This window comes from Raphanus sativus, unplaced genomic scaffold, assembly GCF_000801105.2.
Source record: "Raphanus sativus cultivar WK10039 unplaced genomic scaffold, ASM80110v3 Scaffold0087, whole genome shotgun sequence".
In the NCBI taxonomy this organism is placed as follows: domain Eukaryota; kingdom Viridiplantae; phylum Streptophyta; class Magnoliopsida; order Brassicales; family Brassicaceae; genus Raphanus; species Raphanus sativus.
Window position 1 is genome coordinate 33,486 of NW_026615409.1, and position 14,392 is coordinate 47,877.

The 14,392-nt window shown below is 35.1% G+C and overlaps 3 protein-coding genes across 3 annotated transcripts; 2 read left to right on the forward strand and 1 right to left on the reverse strand.

Annotated features, from left to right (window-relative positions):
* The first annotated feature begins 2,164 nt into the window (after nucleotides 1-2,164).
* On the forward strand, nucleotides 2,165-4,141 carry LOC108844593 (heptahelical transmembrane protein 1). The gene is made up of 3 exons (XM_018617873.2): nucleotides 2,165-2,643; nucleotides 2,736-2,811; nucleotides 3,403-4,141. Exons 1-3 carry the CDS (start codon nucleotides 2,369-2,371, stop codon nucleotides 4,021-4,023), a joined length of 972 nt encoding a protein of 323 aa, XP_018473375.1. The 5' UTR covers nucleotides 2,165-2,368; the 3' UTR covers nucleotides 4,024-4,141.
* Nucleotides 4,142-5,211: 1,070 nt separating this feature from the next.
* LOC108846454 (probable glycosyltransferase At5g20260) lies at nucleotides 5,212-8,896 on the forward strand. Its single transcript, XM_018619682.2, has 4 exons — nucleotides 5,212-5,436; nucleotides 5,521-5,672; nucleotides 7,286-7,640; nucleotides 8,032-8,896. Exons 1-4 carry the CDS (start codon nucleotides 5,212-5,214, stop codon nucleotides 8,695-8,697), a joined length of 1,398 nt encoding a protein of 465 aa, XP_018475184.1. The 3' UTR covers nucleotides 8,698-8,896.
* A 138-nt stretch (nucleotides 8,897-9,034) lies between these two features.
* LOC108845916 (floral homeotic protein PISTILLATA) lies at nucleotides 9,035-11,490 on the reverse strand. The gene is made up of 6 exons (XM_018619116.2): nucleotides 11,002-11,490; nucleotides 9,964-10,025; nucleotides 9,738-9,837; nucleotides 9,626-9,655; nucleotides 9,485-9,529; nucleotides 9,035-9,364 (listed from the first exon to the last, which is right to left on the reverse strand). The coding sequence occupies exons 1-6, from the start codon at nucleotides 11,254-11,256 to the stop codon at nucleotides 9,230-9,232; spliced, it is 627 nt and encodes a 208-aa protein (XP_018474618.1). The 5' UTR covers nucleotides 11,257-11,490; the 3' UTR covers nucleotides 9,035-9,229.
* Between the last annotated feature and the right edge of the window lie 2,902 nt (nucleotides 11,491-14,392).

The following is a 14,392-nucleotide window of genomic DNA, read 5'->3' on the forward strand; positions in this document are numbered from 1 at the left end:
GAGGTGTTTATCAAAGAGGAGACTAAATTGAGAGTTGTATATGTTTCTCCACCTTGGCAACAGCACAAGTTCGTGAAGGATCACAAGAGAAATTTTCACCAAGAGCTTCTGTCTCAGACTGTAGGAAACGCTTCTGAATTGACTGCTGCTCCAAGATTTAGCGTAGACAGTCTTGAACCTCAGGTTGACCTATCTGAGTTGCGGGAGACAGGACCGCTGGAGGTATTGGAGCATATCAGTTCAAATGTATATCTAGTGCTGCCACTAGATTTGTCTCTGTTTAGCGACGTGACGGATTCGTGGGCGAATCCTTTCCCACCTGGAGAGACTGATGCAGCGCATCTATTGATCATGGGCCGTGGGCTTGTTGCAACACCTTCTACGGTTAAAGTTTTGTTCAAGTAAATATTAGTTTAGATTATCTTTTATTTAAAGATCAGGTTAGATCTCTATAGATTGTCTTCGAGCGATACGGTTATGATTTACGTTGTATAGTATAAATAGGATGTGTATAGCTTTGTAAAGAACGATCGATTATTGAATTTATAAAAACCCTAGAACTTTCAGTTCTTCTTTCCTTGTCTTCGGCATTCTTCGGAATCAACGATTATCAAGAACCCTCGTTTGAACGGTCATTCTTCGGAATCAACGGTCATCGAGTTTTCGTCAAACGGCCATTCCTCTTGGAATCAACGATCTTCGAGCTTATCAAGCTTGACGCTGCGCCAGTTTCTTCGTTTTAGGAAATACCGAACTCTCCTTGTGGTTTGTCTTTTTAGCATCCACTTTTATCTACTTAACTTGTGCAAGTATCTATAATAAAAACCATTTCCTTAAAGCTTTGTTGTTATATTAGTTAGGCCAACACATATCAGTTATCCTAAATTAAAGGTTACTTGTGATGTTTTGACCAAGTATCAGTCTTAAAAAGCTAATGTAATTTTTCTTCTCAGCTATATTTAACAAAGACAAGCTATATTAATTAGTATCTTTTTTTTGTTCAACCTATTAATTAGTATCTTAATAATCTATTTTCCAACAAATCTAGAAACCTGATTTAGTTCTGCTGGGGTGTTTCATGAGTTATCTCTTTTGGGGAAACTTGGAAGGCCGATTAGCCGTTCCTTGTTAATGTTTACCCAAAAAGGCTTTAGGAGATGCAAATCCCAAAAGACAATAAGCAGTTATCATGTCAATATGTCATTATCTATTTTAATTGTAGATAATTGTCAGACACAATAAGTTGGCAAAATATTTTTGATGGTAATGTAAAACAGTTTCATTATTATTTGTGTAAATTGTACACGTGACAACAAAAACTAAACAAACGAAAGTTATGAATTTTGTTAAAAGGTACGGTACACTGAGATATTGATATTTACATAAAAAATACTTCACTATTTATTGAGGCATTTAAAAGGGATCCGTTCTATTGACAAAAAAGCAACAATTTTATTAGAAAATGTAGAATCGTTTATGCAACAACTTACATCTACTATTTTCATTAGATTTTTTTTAAAAAAGAGAAGCAAGATGTAATATACTGCATGAATGTTTCCTGATTATTATTCTTTTGTCAAGTAGTCAAAAGTAGTTTCACAGAATCTATCCTCATTCCTCAGTCAATTATTGACCTATTATTTGCTGACAAAAAAAATATTAACCTATTATCTTTTGTTTATTTTTTTATATCAACATTGTATTTTGGATGTCTTTTTCTATTAAACTGCATATGTTGTAATATACTCAATATTTAAAGTCAAGTAAACAGCAAACCTTTAAGCAATCTTAATTCACATATAATTTGTTGTTGAATAAAATCAACCAAAAGAATACTATTTTACTTATTTATCTGTAAACCCAAAACGATCAGGGACCATCCGGTGGGTACAAGGCATTACTCATATATATAATAGGCACAAGCCGGTAATAAAATCTGAGTCGGTCGGTCTTAAAATTGCCTACATTTACTCTGTTCGTACTCAAAAGTTTCGAGTATCTAGAAAACGTTGTAGTGTGAAAACAAAAATCACTTTTCGTGTAAAAATAATATAAAATGAAAAAAAAAAGAAGAAGAATTTATTGATAACCTAACTAACAACTAAAAGATGAAACATGATACCAACTTCTACCTGCATTCTAAAATTTCTTTAAATGTTGTAGCTGTCTTCTTTGCATTCCCCATCTTCTCTCCTTATTTCTCTCCCCCACTCCTAAAACTTAAATTTACATTTTAATTTATTAACCTTTTCCATTTATATTTTTTCCTCTCATCTCATATCCCTTCTCTCACCCTCTTCTCTTTTCCCTTGATCTTTGGATCAAGAATCAAGTACTATTGTCTTACGTAATCGACATTAGAGCTCATATGGACCAATTTGGTCCGACGGATGAACCAGAAACGGTGTCGTGTGGCAACAGCAGTTGCAAGAGCAAGATTGTTCCTGGAGATGGAAGCAGCGGTCCAAAGAAAAGAAAATCGCAGAAGACAAGAAAACGACGAGAATTGATGTCGTTTAGTGAGCTTCCGGAGTATATGAAAGATAACGAATATATATTGAATTACTACAGAGCTGAATGGTCCATTAGAGATGCTTTCTTCAGCGTCTTCAGTTTTCACAATGAGTCCCTCAACGTTTGGACGTTAGTAAATTATATTTTATGTTAAAGTATCACTTTTAGTTTGGATTATATGATTTGATTCTGATGAAACGTTTTCTTTTTTTGTTTGACAGACATTTACTTGGTTTCATTTTATTTGTGGGACTAACCGTCGCCAACATTATGCATCACGATAAATTCTTCCCCGTGGTACGTCTCCTTTAATAGATTAGATATCTTTTTGTATGTTACCAGATGGTCATACTGAATCTCTGTTTAGTCTCTGGAAGTTCACATGCAACCACTACATTAATTTTTTGAATCATTCAAATGGGATGCATCTTGTAAAGTTAGATGTACCTACTTGGTTTTGACTAATATTTAACATATATTTAATTTCGAATGAATTTATCACTGATAGCATATTCATATTCCTCGGGTTTTTTTGTCATCTTTCTTTTTTGTCATCATTTATATTCCTCGGTTTGTAATTGTTGGGATGATTATGAACGATAGGTAACTCATCTTTTAATTCACATTTATTTTATATACCTCGAGAAACCACAACCAATATATCTTTTAAAATATCACAGATACAAGTTAATACTACTTTTCTATATATATTTATTGTAGCTTTTTATTTATATTTTAATCAAAGTCAACAAAATGTAGTTGTTAGATTTGAAAATTCGAAATCAACTCAATATTAAAATTATAAAGTGTTAATTATTTCTAATAAAAAGTAAATAAAGATGTTTTTTCTCAACACTGATGATGGTATCAATGTTAATGATTGTATAGGATGCAAAGAGTCCAGGGAATGTAACAAGATGGCCATTTTTCGTCTTCTTAGGAGGCTCAATGTTCTGCCTACTCTCAAGCAGTATTTGCCACCTCTTCTGCTGCCACTCAAAAGACCTTAACGTCTTCCTCCTCCGCATAGACTACGCCGGCATCACAGCCATGATCATCACTTCTTTCTTCCCACCAATTTACTACATCTTCCAGTGCACTCCTCGTTGGTACTTCATCTACCTCGCAGGCATTACCTCTATGGGAATCTTCACCATCATCACACTATTCACTCCATCACTTTCCTCTCCCAAGTACCGAGGTTTTCGAGCTTTGCTCTTTGCCTCCATGGGGCTTTTCGGGATCGTGCCTGCTGTCCATGCTATAGTAGTCAACTGGGAAAACCCGCAAAGGAACGTGACGCTCATGTACGAGCTGGGCATGGCAGTGTTCTATCTTGTTGGGACAGGTTTCTATGTAGGGAGAGTACCTGAGAGGCTTAAGCCTGGATGGTTTGATCGTGTGGGGCATAGTCATCAGATCTTCCATGTGTTCGTTATGTTGGGTGCTTTGTCCCACTATGCAGCTGCTCTTTTGTTATTGGACTGGCGTGACCATGTTGGTTGTTAACCCATATATATTTTGCAGTTCTTTTGATTTAATTTTTAAATATTAGTGTGTTTGTATCACGTGAAGACAAATTGCAATGACTCATTCGTTATTAAATTGAATTTTATTTTTTTAATAACCCTGGTGAAATCACAAAGGCTGTGTAACTCCAAATACTAAAAGTTTTGATAACCAAATCGATATCCATTTAAAGCGCGGCTATGTGGCCAATGCTAACCGAACCATAATGACGGTAGATCCAGCCAGAACTCATTTATCGCTTAACTGGACCAACGCGTCCTAGTTAAATTGAATTGTATCTCACTTGTGCTATATTTTACTTAATACTAATAATAATGATTTATGCTGTAAATATATGTTTATATTGTAAATATATGTCTTTCGCTGCAAATAATCAAACTTATAAATTATAATGTTAAATAAACTCTGAAGCAATAAGAGGACTGTAGATTTTGATATAGAGTTCTAGGTTATATACCGTATGAGCTGTAAAGTTGTAGGTTTGTAGCATACGCTGATAAATGAGTCGAAAGCAATTAAACAAAGCTTGACTCTTTAACTGGACTCTGGAATATTTCATGGACCTAAACTATTTTCAATTTTCCGAAGCCACATGTCTTAGTCTTGCCGTGAGACTTGGTGCATGCAAATAATTGACAACTTTAGCGTTAATTTAGCATGCTTAATTTTTGGCTCAGTTTTAGCGTTAAGTTTAATGTTGGTGTATAAGTTATAACCGATGCTAAACCAAACAAAATTTAAATATCTTACCTTAAACCGGTTACAGCAGACTTAGCAGTATGGGGATAACCGGTTTGGTAATGGATACATAAGTTTTGCCATATGATAGGTATTAACGATAAACAATGCCAAACGCGGATTTATTTGAAACAACAACTTCAGATTTTTGTAAGCATTTTACAAGGCAATAAATACACAATTAATATTATTACCTTCTCAATAAGTCTATTACTAGTTTTCAGTCTATGTTCTTTCCCCCATTTCTTACCTTATTTTTACCTTAAATGGTTTTTACTTGGATTCTCTAATTTTAATTACTTATTTACTTCTAAGAAACTAATTATAAATAATATTATAATTTATTAGAAAAATATTTTCTTCCTAATACATAAATACATGCCCCAAATGTGTCATTGGTCATCATCTTATCCTAGTAAACAAAACAAAATGAAACAATCAAATTTCGTTTCTATGAAACTCTCTCTAGTTCCGGCTCTTCTTCTACTTACCGTTCTCCTCTTTTATCAACACCAATCTTCTCCAAACCTAAACTCGATCACTCTCTCATCTTTAGCCCATGCTACATCTCTCGCGCCGTCTCCTTCACCGTCCATGTCCATGGAGTTTAGCACTCCTTCATCAAACGTCACATTAATTCCGAGTTCTCAAAAGGTATAATATATGTTAAACTATATCCTAATGGTTTTATTCAGTTATGTTGTGGATTCGTTTTGAACTATGTTTTTGTGATAAAAGAAAGAAAAGAAGGGGAGTAGAATAGAGGAAGGTTTAGTGAAATCAAGAGCGGCAATACGTGAAGCCATTAGGTTGAAGAAGCATACATCTGAGAGAGAAGAAACTTTTATTCCTCGTGGAGCCGTTTACAGAAACGCTTATGCATTTCATCAGTAATTTCATTCTTTTTGTCTACATTTGTCTTCTTTTTCACCATTTTTAAGTTTATTTTCCACCAAAAGTTAGTATATAATTGATTTTACCAATAAAAACTAGAAAACAATATACTTAATTAAGTATAAAATTGGGATACTAGTAATTAATTAATACTAAGATTTTTCCCAGTGGAATTTTTCTACGAAAAGTGTCAAACGTTAAGTTTAAGTTATTACATTTTATTACGTTATCAGTTTCAGTTTTAAGTAATTGTCGTTTTAGTCTTTTTGTATCAATTCATACTAGATTTTAAAATATTTGGTAAGCAGGTGCATTCGTATGTGTACAATAGGACTCAGGAGAATCCTTTTTTCATTAATTAGTGACCCTTTAATCACTCCTTAATTCTTTCTCATTTGGATTTCAAGTTAAAAATTTTGATTGTATAATTCAAATGGTCATAAAATGGATTTTCATTTGATCGCACTACATATACTACAAAACTCTTATGATACATTTACTCGTTTGCTTTGGGAAGCGAAGCGATTGAGTATAAGTTTAGTTCTTCCTCGTCCCTTATAACTCTGCATCTCGTTAAACTCGAAACTGATCTATCGATCGAAGTACTAGTTAATATTCTCTCTGTTTTCAATTATAAATAGTTTTGACTAAAAGCACAAATATTTAAAAAAAATATTTATAACTTTAAAATTTAACTAAAGAAAAAATAATCAATAACAAATTATACTTCTAATTTTACTTTTATAATTAAATATTATTTTATTATATTACATTTTACGTTGGATTTTGAAAACAATTTAAATTGTGAAACAAACAAAAACCCTTAAAACTATTTATATATAGAAATATAGCTAATATACTTTTTCTTTTCTTATGCTAGTATACATTAACACACAAAAATAAAGGTATATATATACAGTAAAACTAACAAAATAATGAGATTTTTTTTTTCATTTTCCCAAATCTTGATGCATATTACACCTCTGTAAATAATTACGTAAACTTCATTTTATTTAAATATTATTTTATTTTATTTTTTTGCGAAAGGGCTTTCATTAAAAAAAATCAAAAATAATCACGTAAACTCCATAAAGTTATGTTAACTTCGAAAAAAATTATGCAAACTTCATCGAATTCACTGATAAGTTTTTGGCTAAGAGGTAAGTTTTATAGTATGATTTTAGTTTCAGTGTGTCATGTGTGGCAATGTAGCATATAGTCAACTTATCTATGAATATTACTGTTCACAATTAAGTAATTAACTGTGGGTCAAGGAAACGTAGCGCACACTTAAAGCTTGCTTTGGTATTTGTAGTCACGTCTCTCTCTTACCACCGAATTGCAACCTAAATCTTATTTTTCTTATTGACTTTTAAATCAGTTATTTCTTTGCACGTTGCTAAACTAAATGTTGTTCCCATTTTATTTTATTAAATAACATAGAATTAAATTAATTTCATGAATTTGATTGAATGGTCCAAATGAGTAATTATAAATGAAAATTTCATGAAAGTTTTGTTAGTTCAAAAAAAAAAGGAATGAAAATTTATGTTTCCTATGAACTAATCATACCCAAGCCAACTAATACTTTCTTCATGAAAATGTTCAGAAGCCATATAGAGATGGAGAAGAGATTCAAAGTGTGGGTGTACGGAGAAGGAGAGACACCGTTAGTACACACAGGTCCAATGAACAACATATACAGTATCGAAGGCCAGTTCGTGGACGAGATGGAGAGTGGGATGAGCCCATTCGCGGCTAGCCACCCTGACGAGGCTCACACCTTCCTCCTCCCCGTTAGCGTCGCCAACATCGTTCAGTACCTATACCACCCGCTTGTGACCTACTCAAGAGCACAACTTCATAATGTGTTTCTTGACTACGTCAGTGTCGTGGCTCACAAGTATCCTTATTGGAATAGAAGCCTTGGAGCTGACCATTTCTTCGTTTCTTGCCATGATTGGGTACGTTTTCTTTCACCTACGACCAGTCAAGGGCGGTGATTAGCGACCGCCCCAGTGCCCATGATACTAAAAGTCAAGTTTAAAAAAAAATAAAAATTTCTTATTAGTTTTTGAGAAGTTAAATCAATATTTAGCAAAAAAAAAAGTTGAATCAATATATCTTACACTAAAATTTGTTTTTTTTATATTTTGTATAACTAGCTTTATTGCTTTAAAATATATGTACAAAAATTTAGACACATTTATACTATTTTTGTTATAATTTTTTTTTTAAAGAAAAGAGCTCGAAATTTTTTTGACCCGGCCCTTCTTTCACCCTCTCTGTAATCATAATTTATACTTCCATAGCGTTATCGTGTCTCACAAGTAACATTTATAAGACGTCTTGCAGGCACCAGACGTTTCGGGATCGGATCCGGAGCTGCTGAAAAACATGATAAGAGTTCTCTGCAACGCCAACACATCAGAAGGTTTCATGCCCCAACGAGATGTCTCAATCCCGGAGATCAACATCCCCGTGGGCCAACTGGGCCCACCTAGGTTATCCAATTCTTCCGGTCACGACCGACCCATCCTTGCTTTCTTTGCAGGCCGCGAACACGGCAATATCCGCAAGATTCTACTGCAGCACTGGAAAGACAAGGACGACGAGGTCCAAGTCCATGAGTACTTAGCAACGAAGGAAGATTACTTCAAACTCATGGCCAAGGCAAGGTTCTGTCTCTGTCCTAGTGGCTACGAAGTGGCTAGCCCTCGAGTCGTGGCATCCATTAACATAGGTTGTGTTCCTGTCATCATCTCTGATCACTACGCCTTGCCCTTCTCGGACGTTCTTGACTGGAGTAAGTTCACCATTCATGTCCCCTCTGAAAAGATCCCAGAGATCAAAACGATACTAAAGAGCGTGTCGTGGAGAGAGTACAAGGTGTTGCAGAGAAGGGTTTTACAGGTCCAGAGACATTTCGTTATCAATAGACCGTCCCAGCCGTTTGATATGCTTCGAATGCTACTTCACTCCGTTTGGTTGCGAAGGCTAAACATGAGGGTGCATGTGTGATTCTACATAACTCTGTTCTTTTTTAAGAATCTTTAATATTGGTATACAACACAAACGTGAACAGAACAACATTGAAAGTAGCTACAAGAGTAACAAACAGTTTACATGTAATAATATTACGATAAAATAGTTTTGAGACATTTCAGTATAGTAATTTGTTTTCATAACGTTATCCAATCATATGTAATCGTTTGGTCTGTGAAGGCATCTTATCTTGTTCAGTTTACCTAAACCTTAATTACATTATACAACTTGAACTTCCACTTATTAGATAATGCATGGTCCTTAACAAGTTATATTGATTAGCAAGGATTAATTAGTTTCCACACACATGCAATAATTAGTTTCAAACGCTTAATTAAGCATACAACACATACATAGAGTTTTCATAAGCAAACAACACACATATAAGCTTAGGTAAAAGGCCTAAAGGGAGTACATAGGCGGCTCGAGATTGAAAGGAGACACACACATTCCATAAAGACAAAGGGAATAGATAGTAGATTGGTGATGAGATTACAAATCTCGATGATCAATCGATGACCAAAGACATAATCTTTTCCTGAAGATTTGGCTGAATCGGCTGGACTCTATATCCAAATTGTCCATCATGATCCCTCATCATCATTCCTCTTGCGTTGCTAGCTATAGCCATCTCCTGTTGTTGCTGCAATTTCCCAACAATATACATCAAACGCACCAAACATACTAATATATAGTTTCATATCTAATCAAAAACCCTAAAGCCTTCACGGATCTATATAGTATGACTATTATTTATATGTACCAGCTGGAAACTGAGTTGCCTATTCTCTTCCGCCAACATTTTCTCCTGCCAAAAAAAAAATATCTTTGATCTAACCACCAATGGATACATATTTTAATCCGAAAGCTAAATAGTAAAGTAGAAAAATGGTTATAGGCTCACATTTCTCCTTTTTGTCATGAGGTACTCCATCTGAGCCAAGCAGACCAAATCAGAGTTATTGTGTGAATCTATTTATATATATAGTATACATTGATTATGAATGTATTCATGCCTGGTGGTCTCGGACTTTGTCTAGGCCGTGTTCAATGGCATGCTCTACGGCCATCAGGTTTTTTAAGTTGAGAGACTGTATATCTTCCCCCTTCAAGTGCCTGTATTCACAATTTATATGGTTTTAGATTTGATATTTCAATGTTTTTAGTCAAACATTTACATATATATACTTTTTTTTTTTAATATACTACTGTAAAGATATGACACTGAGGGTGAAGATGGACCTGAGCTCAAGTTGCAAGTTATCATTCTCTTTCTTGATCCTATCAATCTCATTGCTGAGGTTCTGGAGACCAAAATGATTCCACATGTGTGTTAGATGAGCAAAGTCGTTTTTAAAATTAGATCAAACAAAAATTTCACTTGTCTATAAACTAAGCATAAATATATGTCTGAAAAGGAAACTGGAGAAACAGATCTGGTTATGCATGACAATCTCTATATGTTCATGCTTCATGCAGATATATACATATATATTCACCCTATATGTTTAGGGTATATACAGTAACACACTAGGCAGTCACTTAAATGGTATACAACTCTATGAATGCTATTATTACTGTATAATATATCTCATTTGTGAGAGCCAAACTTATCATTGTCAAAACTAATTAATAAATATACAAATATTTGGACAAAATCTATTTTAAAAAGGTTATCCAACAGTACTACGTACCCAATTGTTAATTAGTTTTTGTAAGTCACAAATGTAAAATCGGTAAACTGTTCAGACATTCTCATCATTAATATCACATCTCAGATATTTTCTCAGGAATCATGACCTAAAATCGAAATTACTTATCGATCTATATCACTTAAAATTTTGTATTGGTGGTTTCAAAATAGAGTGGTGAATGCAATATGTTTAGATATACTCTAGAATTCATCAGGAGCTTTAAAATTACGCAGGAATAAAAGAAAAATAATGGAAAGAAGAGAATAACTTCCATGTTTTGTGGCTCCATGTCTTGTTGAGAGTACAAGAGAATCAATAAAGAGGCTTGATAGGCTTAACACAAAAGAAAAATTTGTAGATCTGCATCTAGGGTTCATGGTATATCTTTTTGACATATTTTAGGAAAGCGAAAATAAATAACCGATTCAGGTTGTTTAGCACATAATATTTGTTTTGTGACAAAACACTAGAGTAGATCTGCTTCTAGGGTTGAATATCAAGCCTCTTCTGACATGTTTTGGTCATGGAATATTTTGGAGGCAAAGAAACTTTAGATTATTAAAGAAAGAAGAGAGATCGAGAGTACCTCATGCTTAGCATCCCATAGTTTTTTGCCAGATAACTTCTGGTATTGGTCCAGCATAGCACCAAGATCCATGGAAGGACAACAATAATCAGTCATCTTACCATTACTTGCAAAGACTATGAGAGCAACTTTTGCATCGCAAAGAACAGTGATCTCTTTGGCCTTCTTCACCAACCCATTCCTCCTCTTTGAGAACGTCACCACTCTGTTGTTTGCGTTTTCTATCCTCTTTATCTCTATCTTCCCTCTACCCATCTCTCTCTCTCTCAAGCTCTCTCTATTACTCAGTTTTAGGGTTTGCTATGAAATTGGTAAGATATGGAGGAGAGGATATGTGGTTTATATGAAGAAGAAAGGGAGGAGCATTGGTCTCAAAGGAACATTGATGAGAGAGAGAGAGTTTCTTTGATTAATGTGTAGGAGAAGAGAGACCTTTGACAGTTTGGGATGGAAAACAAAGCTACTTTCTTGATGGCACAGTCATGGAAAGGCTTGTTTTTGTGGTTCTCTTATTTCACTTAGTCATATAGCCAACTCTATTTTCTCTCCTTTTTTACACTACCAAAAAGAAAAGAAAAAAAACTTTTAAGTAACGTATAGAACAAATTAAATAAACTTGGAACAAAATTAGTTAATTTGCTTAACACTCTTTGCCTGTGATTGATGTTTATTGATTTCATTTGATTTGATCATATCTGTCTATCTCACTTGCTTCATATAGTGTGTCGATTTAACCTCTGGTCTTTTCCTTGGTATGTTTTCTTGGCTGGACTGTAGATTGAGACTAATTTGAAACTGAAAACAAAAAGGAAAAATAAGTTATGTTCAAAGAACAATTTTCATAATATGAATCATTTCGCAACTAAATATCCATATATGTCTATTTAGCAATTATGAAATAGAAGAAATATAATTTATATTGCAACTTTGTAGATTTAAACCATAACCTCTGTCGAAATTAGGACTACTACGTTTTTTACAGGTTCTTACTTTTGTAATTCCAAGACTTGCTATTTCAAGAGATCTATGTCATATATATGTACATGATAGCCTTCCATGTGTTGTCCATCCAGATAACATACCATATGCTGGGAAATCACTTATTGTCCACATAAGTACTGCCCGCATTTGGAAGTTTTCTTTACATGAAACATCGTACGTTTCAGCACCTTGACCCCATAGCTGTTGCAACTCATATATTAGTGGCTGTAGAAATACATCAAGTGATCTCCTAGGATGCTCTGGTCCGGGAACAAGAATGGAGAGAAACAAAAACTCTCGACGCAAGCACAAGTTTGGCGGTAAGTTGTATGGTGTGAGAATGACTGGCCATAGAGAATATTGTCTCCCATGCTTCCCAAATGGGCTGAAACCATCCGTACATAATCCAAGGTAGACATTTCTTCTTTCATACGCAAATTCTGGATAGGTCGATTGAAAATGCTTCCAAGCTTTTGCATCTGAAGGATGTCTAATCTCACCATCCGTTGAATGCTCCGCATGCCATCTCATTGGTTGCGCTGTGCGTTCGGACAGATACAACCTCTGCAACCTTTCCGTCAATGGCAAATACCACATCCTTTTATATGGCACTGGAACTCTTCCACCCGTATCTTTATAACGAGCCTTTCCACAAAATTTGCATGCATCCAGCTGCTCATCCGCCCTCCAATAAATCATGCAGTTATCCCTGCATACATCTATTACCTGGTACGATAAACCAAGACCAGCTACCAGTTTCTGAACCTCGTAGTATGAACCAGGAGCAACATTATCCTCAGGTAGAACACCTTTTACAAAATCAGCAATCGCATCCACACAGTCTTCAGCCAAATTATAATCGGATTTAATGCTCATCAGTCTTGTTGCAGATGATAAAGCTGAATGACCATCTCTGCAACCTTCGTACAAAGGTTGCTTTCCAGCATCCAACATATCATAAAATCTCCTAGCTTGTGTATTGGGTAAATCTTCCCCTCTAAAATGATCATTTACCATCTGCTCAGTACCTACACCATAATCTACGTCCATTCTAATTGGTTCTTCTAACCTAACGGCAGGTTGAGGTTCGCTAGTACTACCATATTCATAATCAGTTTCCCCATGATGATACCAAATTTTGTAACTCCGTGTAAACCCTCGAGTATATAGATGAGTCCAAACATCTAACTGTTTTATAACCTTCCTATTTTTACAAGTAGAACAAGGACATCTTAACATACCTGATTTAGCTTCCGGTTGGTTGAGAGCTTTCCCCATGAATTCCTTTAGACCATTTTCGAACTCTGGCGTAAGCAATCTCGTGTTCGGATCCATATGAGGTCGATCTATCCAAGAGCGATGATAATTATAAGAAGACATGATTTTTTCAATCAGATTCGTGTGTGCAAAATAGAATGAGAGAGGATGAAGATATGTAGTGAATGAAGAGGATGAGGGGTGCTTGCATTTATAGATTAAATCTGCCGATATTTCCCACGACATTCCCAGGAAATTCCGACCAACTAGCCGTTGCCGTCGGAATTTCCTCGGAATAATCAACGGCTCTATTATCCCTCGGAATTTCCTCGGAAATTTCCGAGGGATCTACCAGTCCGTCGGAATTTCCTCGGAAAATTCCGAGGAAATTCCGAGGAAACACGAAAATTGTGTTTCCTCGGAATTTCCTCGGAATTTCGTGGGAATATTCCGACGGACACATAGTCCCTCGGAATTTCCCTCAGAATCCGGCAGTTTTCTAGTAGTGTAGCTACCCCATATTAATCAACTTTTGAAATTATTAAAAATGAAGATATTATGTTGACAAGGAAGTGAGTGAAATAAATATAGTTTAGTTAAATCCAGATTGATATGAAAGAAAGAAACAAAAGGAAAGAAGCAGTGAAATTACCAAAGACTTTGCTATAACCATTGGGATTTTGGAGTTATCATGCTAAAATTAGTAAGGGAGAAATGTACCTGGTTGTGGAAAACAAAACAAGTTTATGGTTTTCTGATTAATTTCAACAGGCCACGTGTCGAAGTCTTGTTGGAAGTTTGTGGTCCTATGTAGTACAACTTGTGTGGTAGAGACCGTTAATGTGGCGCTGACCAAAATATCAAATGTCACTGTGTAAGGTCGTTATACTATTAGGTGTTTCGTATTCATAGCGTTTATGTACACCTTTGTAAATGTATTAATGGTTAAACAAGTAACAAGTTGTCATATTAGGCGTCTAGGATTTATAGCTCTAAACAAAAATTAACCACTGTCAGAAGCTCGTTTACTTGGACGTGTTGTTACATTATGTCGTCCCTTTTTCTTGCATAACCACAAGCATATGCTCTCTCACCAACACCAACACCAACACCATCTTCAGCACCACCCTCACTGGGTTTCACTCTGACCAGC

What these genes read in the sequence shown, in the direction of transcription:
- LOC108844593 (XM_018617873.2), top strand. Translation starts at nt 2,369, where the DNA reads ATGGACCAATTTGGTCCGACGGATGAACCAGAAACGGTGTCGTGTGGC. An exon ending in GAGTCCCTCAACGTTTGGAC is followed by an intron (nt 2,644 to 2,735) that starts GTTAGTAAATTA and finishes TTTGTTTGACAG; the next exon opens with ACATTTACTTGGTTTCATTT. An exon ending in ACGATAAATTCTTCCCCGTG is followed by an intron (nt 2,812 to 3,402) that starts GTACGTCTCCTT and finishes ATGATTGTATAG; the next exon opens with GATGCAAAGAGTCCAGGGAA.
- LOC108846454 (XM_018619682.2), top strand. Translation starts at nt 5,212, where the DNA reads ATGAAACAATCAAATTTCGTTTCTATGAAACTCTCTCTAGTTCCGGCT. An exon ending in TAATTCCGAGTTCTCAAAAG is followed by an intron (nt 5,437 to 5,520) that starts GTATAATATATG and finishes TTGTGATAAAAG; the next exon opens with AAAGAAAAGAAGGGGAGTAG. An exon ending in AACGCTTATGCATTTCATCA is followed by an intron (nt 5,673 to 7,285) that starts GTAATTTCATTC and finishes GAAAATGTTCAG; the next exon opens with AAGCCATATAGAGATGGAGA.
- LOC108845916 (XM_018619116.2), bottom strand. Translation starts at nt 11,256, where the DNA reads ATGGGTAGAGGGAAGATAGAGATAAAGAGGATAGAAAACGCAAACAAC. An exon ending in ACAAAGTCCGAGACCACCAG is followed by an intron (nt 9,656 to 9,737) that starts GCATGAATACAT and finishes TGCTTGGCTCAG; the next exon opens with ATGGAGTACCTCATGACAAA. An exon ending in GGCAACTCAGTTTCCAGCTG is followed by an intron (nt 9,365 to 9,484) that starts GTACATATAAAT and finishes GGGAAATTGCAG; the next exon opens with CAACAACAGGAGATGGCTAT.